This window comes from Carassius auratus, chromosome 15 (genome assembly GCF_003368295.1).
Source record: "Carassius auratus strain Wakin chromosome 15, ASM336829v1, whole genome shotgun sequence".
NCBI lineage: Eukaryota > Metazoa > Chordata > Actinopteri > Cypriniformes > Cyprinidae > Carassius > Carassius auratus.
In genome coordinates this window covers 25,389,125-25,397,664 of record NC_039257.1, presented here as the reverse complement: position 1 = coordinate 25,397,664, position 8,540 = coordinate 25,389,125, and the positions used below count along the sequence as shown (strand labels likewise).

Below are 8,540 nucleotides of genomic sequence, written 5' to 3'. Positions count from 1 at the left end.
GGATAATTTTGGACATGTAGTTCCCTAATCAGCCACTTGGGATAAAATGAAAGGTTGTGAAAAATGTCCACTCTCTCCCTCTATTGATTGACACTGGTTTCATGTCTCTATCTTCCTGCTGTAGAAAGTTATTACAAAAAGGAGGTTTATTTTGGACATGCAATTCCCTTTTTTACCAGTAGGGGTAAAAAGAAAGGTTGTGAAAAATGTCCACTCTCCCCCTCTATTGATTGACACTGGTTTCATGTCTCTGTCTCCCTGCTGTAGAAAGTTATTACAAAAAGAATGTTAATTTTGGACATGCAATTCCCTTTTCTACCAATAGGGGTAAAAAGAAAGGTTGTGAAAAATGTCCACTCTCCCCCTCTATTGATTGACAGTAGTTTTATGTCTCTGTCTCCCTGCTGTAGAAAGTTATTACAAAAAGAATGATAATTTTGGACATGCAGTTCCCTAATCAGCCACTTGGGGTAAAAAGAAAGGTTGTGAAAAATGTCCACTCTCCCCCTCTATTGATTGACACTGGTTTCATGTCTCTGTCTCCCTGCTGTAGAAAGTTATTACAAAAAGAATGTTAATTTTGGACATGCAATTCCCTTTTCTACCAATAGGGGTAAAAAGAAAGGTTGTGAAAAATGTCCACTCTCCCCCTCTATTGATTGACAGTAGTTTTATGTCTCTGTCTCCCTGCTGTAGAAAGTTATTACAAAAAGAATGATAATTTTGGACATGCAGTTCCCTAATCAGCCACTTGGGGTAAAATTAAAGGTTGTGAAAAATGTCCACTCTCTCCCTCTACTGATTGACACTGGTTTCATGTGTCTGTCTCACTGCTGTAGAAAGTTATTACAAAAAGAAGATTTATTTTGGACATGCAATTCCCTTTTTTACCAGTAGGGGTAAAAAGAAAGGTTGTGAAAAATGTCAACTCTCCCCCTCTATTGATTGACAGTGGTTTTATGTCTCTGTCTCCCTGCTGTAGAAAGTTATTACAAAAAGAAGGATAATTTTGGACATGTAGTTCCCTAATCAGCCACTTGGGGTAAAATGAAAGGTTGTGAAAAATGTCCACTCTCTCCCTCTATTGATTGACACTGGTTTCATGTCTCTGTCTCCCTGCTGTAGAAAGTTATTACAAAAAGAAGGTTAATTTTGGACATGCAATTCCCTTTTTTACCAGTAGGGGGTAAAAAAAAAGGTTGTGAAAAATGTCCACTGTCCCCCTCTATTGATTGACAGTGGTTTCATGTCTCTGTCTCCCTGCTGTAGAAAGTTATTACAAAAAGAAGGTTCATTTTGGACATGCAATTCCCTTCTTTTACCAGTAGGGGTAAAAAGAAAGGTTGTGAAAAATGTCCACTGTCTCCCACTATTGATTGAAACTGGTTTCATGTATCTGTCTCTTTGCTGTAGAAAGTTATTACAAAACGAAGGTTAATTTTGGACATGCAATTACCGTTTTTACCAGTAGGGGTAAAATGAAAGGTTGTGAAAAATGACAACTGTCGCCCTCTATTCATTGACTCTGGTTTCATGTCTCTGTGTCCCTGCTGTAGAAAGTTATTACAAAAAGGTGGTTAAATTTGGACATGCAATTCCCTTATCAGCCACTTGGGGTAAAATGAAAGGATGTGAAAAATGTCCACTCTCTCCCTCTATTGATTGACACTGGTTTCATCTCTCTATCTTCCTTCTGTAGAAAGTTATTACAAAAAGAAGGTTAATTTTGGACATGCAATTCCCTTTTCTACCAGTAGTGTTAAAAAGAAAGGTTGTTAAAAATGTCCACTGTCCCCCACTATTGATTGACACTGGTTTCATGTCTATATGCCCTTTATCTAAAAAGCTATTACAAAAACACCTACTGAGCTATAGCAAAAAACGAAGAAAGTTTGCAATTTCCCCACGGTCCCTAACTGAAGGCTCTGCTGAGAGCGTTCTCTCCCGGCTTTTTGCACATTGCCACGGCTTGCACGGGGCCGTGCTTATTATATCGAGGGAAAATATAGAAAAAGAAGGATGTGAAACATGATCAGCTTTGTCCTTTTGGCGGTCACACTGCTTAGATTTTTTTAAGGCAATTCGTTTTGGAGTTATTGGCGTTTACCGCTGAATGTGTCACGAATATCGAAAACAAAACCAACTTGACCCCGCTCAAAAATGGCTCATAAAATGGTAAATTTAGGAAAGCTTCATTTGTGTGGAGATGCCATTTGATTTGAGCTAACGTTGAAGTAGCTAACGTTAGTTTTCAAAGCAAATCGTGTGCTGGAATATTGTTTTTCAATAACGTTACTATCATTAGCTCTCACAACAAATATTAGATGTGATCTAAATGCTTTAAAGGAAGTCAAAGGACACCAAAGTTAAAGTATTCGTTGAATGTGGCAACTAATATTGTAGATTTAACCAGTTTCTTACCTTGTTTTTTGAGAGAAAGGTGTTTTATCAGTCATTTGACCGAGTACAGTCGAGTACACACTTAGGCGAAAGGTTAGATCTGTAACGGTCAATATACTAATGAGCGCGAGCCAGCTTTTAAACGTGTTTCGAAGCAAACGGACTCGGGCGCATTATCAAACCTATATGACCTGTACTACGATTTTAGGAATGTAATTTTCTTTCTTCGAGTGGTATATTACATGTTGTCGTTCTTAACCACAATATCTGTCAAAGTAATTATTTGGCCTAGACTAATGGCGACATCGATTGAAGTTAGAAAATAATTTATGTTGTTGCCACTGAAAATTATGAAAATTAAATCAGAAAGGCAATAATTAATATGTTAATATTACATATATTTAGGCCTGTATGACTTTTTAATCAGACACTGTGGCATGTGATTTTGTAATTTCTTATATTTACAGCAATCATGTCAAATTCCGCGTCCTCTCCAGTCATTTATGATTACCAGATTATTTTTAATTTCAGACATATTTGTTAATAAACACTGAAAAAAAACAATTTGAAAATGGTTTTCTGTGACAGATGGGACCTTAAGTTCAGAAAAGACAGTGTCCTTAACCAGTGTCTAGCATATTAAAAATAAAACCAGAAAACTATTTTATTACTGTATTTATTTTTTGGTCTTTCTTGAAAATACAAAACAAAAACACATTAAACATTACAAAATATTCTTTAACTGAAGTGACATAGGCAATGTATAAAGTAAAAAGACTATAAAATTCAGTCAGTTACGGTGTACTACTGAGGTAACAAGCGATGTTTGGGTCAAGAATAACTAAACAACTCAAATTCACCTCCTCAAATGTAACCAGTAGTGTAATCAAATCAAACTTAATTACATTTCTTTTTATTAACCACATAAACAATTGACCATTTAAAATGCCGAATATCACTGCGATTCCAATGTTAATCTTTCGGTCAGACTTTTAAAATCTAAGAAAACCAAACCAGAGGTACACAAATGAGTTTATATGCTCTCAGCACTAATACAGCTCAATCAACCAATTTATGTACACACACAGGCAATTAGTGCAACAATTAACTGCAGTGAGAGCATGTCGAGTGATAAAACTAATCAAATGAAAACAGGCATATGAAGCAGAGGCACAAACCCTAAAGGCCCGTTTTCCCAATAGGGCACCGAAGCAACAAGCATACCGTCACCCAGAGAAAACAAACCATGCCTGGAGCTACAATTACCCAAATTAAAACCAGGAAAATAAAAGAAAAATATTAAATGCTCAAGTTATTAATATTTTGTATGAAATAACAATTAAGACATTGCATTTAATATACAGTTGTTGTTCCCCCATCCCTTTGGATTTTTGCTTGAGATAACTGCTGATAGTTTTGCATCTGTAATAGCTGGTAGAATGAGCTAGCGCTGCTTTTTTTTTTTTGTCCTCTGTTAAATATATACATGCATTCAATAGGTATTCCAATAAAACTAATTCCAACTCCCTTCCGGTTTCACCAATTAAAGAGTTAGCTAAAAACTGCAAGACAGTCCACACAACACAATTCAGCATGAAGAGCTTCTCTGGTCTTCGGCCGTGAGATATGTTGTAGAATGAGTGAAGGATGGGAAAATACTCTTTCCTTTCTTCTGTCAAGTGGAGTCGGATTCACATTATGTTTGGAAGGAAGAGCAACTGGCTGATAACACTTGTAGTGTCAGCTCCAACTGTGAAAATACTGGACAGTGAGAATGCATATCTACCATCTTTCGACCTGAAAACAACAAAAAGACAATTAATTCACACAGGGACCGACAAAAAAGTATTATTTTTCTGAGTATAAACACAGTAAAGGTGCAGTCACATTAGTGTAATTTATTTAGTCTACAAAATGATTGTCAATAATGTAGCGGTGCATGAAGTCACGATCAAACCAAGCAACTTTCTAATGTTCAATGTAGCGAATTTACGTAATGTATGTAAATCGTTTGCGCAAAATTCTCTGTAGATTTTCAATAGCATAATGTAAGTTGTCACTTTCAAACCAAGCATCTTTTTGTCAGACAATGCAGTGAATTCGAGTAAAGCAACTAAATCTGATCCATTCTTAAACTATATTCACAATCGCATGGATTCCCATTGAAATTACTGAATTTTGCCGGTGAAAATTAGCGTTAAATTTTTTTCTGTAGTTAACAGTGTAACAGTGTATGACGTCGCTTTCAAACCAAGCAACTTTCTGTCAGCGAATTTGTGTGACCAACTGAACCCGATGCGAAATATGCACTGGAAATATTTCGTCCTCACACGAAATTCCCATAGACTCCTATGGGAAAATCTCACAAAATCTCGCCAGCGAAAACTCGCCAAACAACAGTAAATATGACCGCACCTTAAGAGCTGGCAAATGTGGGCTTTACACTCACAGTGTGGTGTTCACCACTGCGGGGGCACGTAACTGTAGGTGGGAGTGGTAGGCGGGCGGTACGTGGGCATTGAGGGGTGAGGTGCGACTGGGGTCGGAGAGTGAGTTGTTAATAATGTCCCTGAGGAGACAATAAAATGCATTTTTAAAATTGCCTCTTCAACTACATGAATTTCCATGGATTATTTGGATGAGACTCACCAGCAGACATCGCCATGGTGGTGCCTCCTACCATTCCCATGGTAACTCCGTTAGGGCGGGGTGGGGGAATGGGAGGGGCATACATGGCCGCTGGCATGCCATTTGGCTGGACCACAGTTGTATGATGAATGACATGGGGCGGTGCTGCGTAAAGGGGCTGTGTGTAATAAGTGCCTTGCTGCTTTGGAAAAAAACATACAATATTTTAACAAATTGCAGGTTTTATTATCGCTTCATAACATCTGTTTTTTTTTTTGCCTTACCTGTGCGTAGGGGTTCTGTTGGGCGTAGGGACTTCTCATGGGGTAGACTGCAGCAGGGTAGGGGTTGGGTGATGAGGAATAGGGGGGTACAGCACCTGTTGTTGGGGAGCAGGACATTTTGAAAGGGGTCCCGGGAGCATAACCTGCAGAGATCACATTATATTTAAAGATAATAAAGAAAATACATTTGCTAGCAGCAATAATGCTTTTAAAAGTGAGTATAACATCAAAATTGACCTTTTGGATAAAAATGGCTGGATAAAATTAGGTAAAATCATATATTTTTCATGGAAATCTAGTTTAATCAGAATATATGCAAAATTGCAAAGGCATAATGGGCAGTTAATATCTTTTCTAGTTATTCATGTCATTTAAAATCTGTATGACATACTTTTTTCTGTGGAACACAAATAAGATATTTTAAAGAAATGTTTAATTAAATTTGATTTGCTTGATAATCAAATGGTCTGGTAATCAAATTGACTTCCATAGTATGGACACAAAAATACAATGGAAGTAAATAGGAACGAAAATGTTTAGTTACCAACATTCAAACAAATCATCCATTATGTTCTGCAGAACAAAAAAACTAAAGAAACGTCATACAGAAGTTTTTTTTTTTGTTTTTTTTTAAAGCAACAAAAATGTTAAAGAAAAATACTGAAAATAAAAAAACAATGTGAGCTGTAATCCAAGAACTGCACTTTTATAGCTTTGTAAAACTTTGCAAAAACGTCAGAATATTTTGCTTGGCTGAGAAAAGGAGATCCATGTAACAACTCATTTCACCTTAAAATCTCTGTTTTGGCTTATAGGGGAACTGAAAAACGCAGCAAAAACACAGAGTTCGGACTTCCTTTACCTGAGGGAAAGACTGGATTAGCGCCAGGGTACATGCCAGGGGAGTATGCTGGAGCTGCCGCTGCATAACCCACAGGAAATCCCGCTGTGCAAAAAAATCACAGCAATTAACAATAACAGCAAAGACATTGTGCTGGAACTTAATTGCATAGATGTTGTGATAACCCCAGACACTTCCTACCAATTGCATGCAAGTGAGTCAGAGCTCATCTCTGGTTACCTGGGTATCCTATTCCTTTAGGGTTGGCATAAGGAACCCCTGATGATGCAGGGTTATAAACAGGATTCATGATGTTTATCTTTCAGCACCTTTGAAGAGTTGGACAAAATAAGAGATTGCATTCAGCTAAACAATGACCAATTACTAGACAGCTGTACTGTGTGCGCTTTACTTTTCTTTGGAAATACAGGTGTGTTTGTGTGTTTGTTATATATATATATATATATATATATATATATATATATATATATATATATATATATATATATATATATATATATGAGAGAGAGAGAGATCATAACAAACACAATAGGTTTCTACATGGTTCTAATTTATTTTATATATATATATACCAATAATAGATTCTTAAACACAGCAAGTTCCTATTTCAATGGAAAAGTAGAGTATACAAATTTATAAATATAGACTTTTTTTAATGTACAGATAAACCAGTAATTGGTTTGACTAATCTTTTTACTTTTCTTATCAAAATCTTTTTAAAGTTTACAGATGCCATATGCTAAATATTCACACTCACTGTGCATTCAACATGCATGCATAAATGTAAAATATCACCTTTTTTTAAATAATTGACTTTTTGGTTTAGAATTATGATAATTTGTTTTTAATCAAAGTAGTCTAACGATAAATTAATTATTATTATACTTATTATTGAGCATTCTAAATCAGTATCAATATAGGTCAGCACAAGGAGAAGTGGGAGGATATGGTATGCAGATATATTAGTCACGTGTAACGGGTACTTACTTCGTAATGAGTCCCTTTATGAACTTGAGTCACCCTCTACTACACCTGTCAATCAAAATTTATGTGCGGGAACACAAAACCGTTAACCGCATTGCATGAGTTTAATAACATGTAAAATGCCAAAACCTGTGTTACTCAATGCTTTTCAAGAAAAACGTCGAGATTATGAATACGAATGCTGTAAGGCGGGTGCTGATGTGAGATGCAACGTGTTTCTGTTCGTATTGGTTGAGTGTGCATCCGATTTAAGATATTGAAAACATACAGTTAATGCATTGAACTACAATTCAAAGCAATTGAGAAAAACTATCAGATGCCAAGCAAATGCGTTTAAACGCATTTAAACGCACTGCATTCAATGCACCAGGCTCGTCTGAAACACAAGAACGGCTTTCAATAAGCCTGAGGTCCCAATTGTAAACTGACTCTACCGGTCGGACAATTAATATTTTACATGCATGGATAAAACAAGAGCTTTTGCATCACTGCACAATGCTCAAACACATCATAATAATAGATGTGACATTGTGAACGAAGGATGCAGCGCAGCGGCTCGGTGTTACAGGCCAACAGCAGCATCCCTATCCCAATTCACTAGATGTCCCACTCCTCCATCCATCCCTCTCTTTTTCCCCAGACAAAACCCCCTCAGATGGGCAGCTAAAGCATTGCATCTCAACCGGACAGTGGCTGTAGGTACGTACGGTCGCTAGAGTTTTTGTAGTGGGCGAATAATCCAATATTTCGCTCGTATCTGATGATGTTGTCCGTCTCGCGTTCTTGCGTCGACTGCGAACACTAGGCAGCACCGTGCGTCACTTCCGCCTCTGTCAAGAAGGGAAGCGGAAAGACAATTTCAAATTGTCGAGCAGTTTTTTACTGAGGTGTGGACGGAATTTCAGATAAAAGACAGATAAAAGGAGTCTGAATTTTATGTTTGGATTTCTTCTAAATTGTTGAAATGACGTGAAATAAAACCAGCAAAATCAGGGTATTATGTTTCATATGTCTAATATCTGTTTTAAATGTATTGTCGATCGAATTTACTTCAGTTTTAACATTACCTTGTTACCAATGCACGTGACATAATGTAAGATAGTACGTAAGATAAAATTGGAGTGGTTTTTGTACCACCCTGTACGGTTAATTTGTGCTCATAAAGTAGTCTTTATACAGCAAATATATATATATGGGGGTGGGGGTTGACATTTACAATGCTATTCCAAGAAAGAAAACCTAGCTAATTATGCAGACAATAAAATCAGACAATGTAAAACTAAAATTTTCATTTTCTAAATATAATTTATAAAAGTGAAAAAGACAACTCTATTAGTTAAATTTCACATTTAATGTACATTTTCCAAGAATTTTCCAATATA

General features: G+C 36.6%; 1 protein-coding gene across 7 annotated transcripts; it reads right to left on the bottom strand.

Annotated features, from left to right (window-relative positions):
• Nucleotides 1-3,060: 3,060 nt before the first annotated feature.
• fam168b (family with sequence similarity 168 member B) lies at nt 3,061-8,017 on the bottom strand. Of its 7 annotated transcripts, none has more exons than XM_026283068.1 (8): nt 7,866-8,014; nt 7,162-7,206; nt 6,394-6,482; nt 6,175-6,258; nt 5,313-5,407; nt 5,050-5,230; nt 4,850-4,969; nt 3,061-4,197 (listed from the first exon to the last, which is right to left on the bottom strand). In XM_026283068.1, the coding sequence occupies exons 3-7, from the start codon at nt 6,461-6,463 to the stop codon at nt 4,860-4,862; spliced, it is 540 nt and encodes a 179-aa protein (XP_026138853.1). In that variant the 5' UTR covers nt 6,464-6,482; nt 7,162-7,206; nt 7,866-8,014; the 3' UTR covers nt 3,061-4,197; nt 4,850-4,859. The 7 variants fall into 7 exon arrangements, with proteins under 7 accessions (XP_026138853.1, XP_026138850.1, XP_026138854.1 ...); XM_026283065.1 differs by having other exon boundaries at nt 4,816-4,969; nt 5,313-5,455; nt 7,866-8,013; XM_026283069.1 differs by having other exon boundaries at nt 5,050-5,227; nt 7,866-8,013.
• Nucleotides 8,018-8,540: the final 523 nt, after the last annotated feature.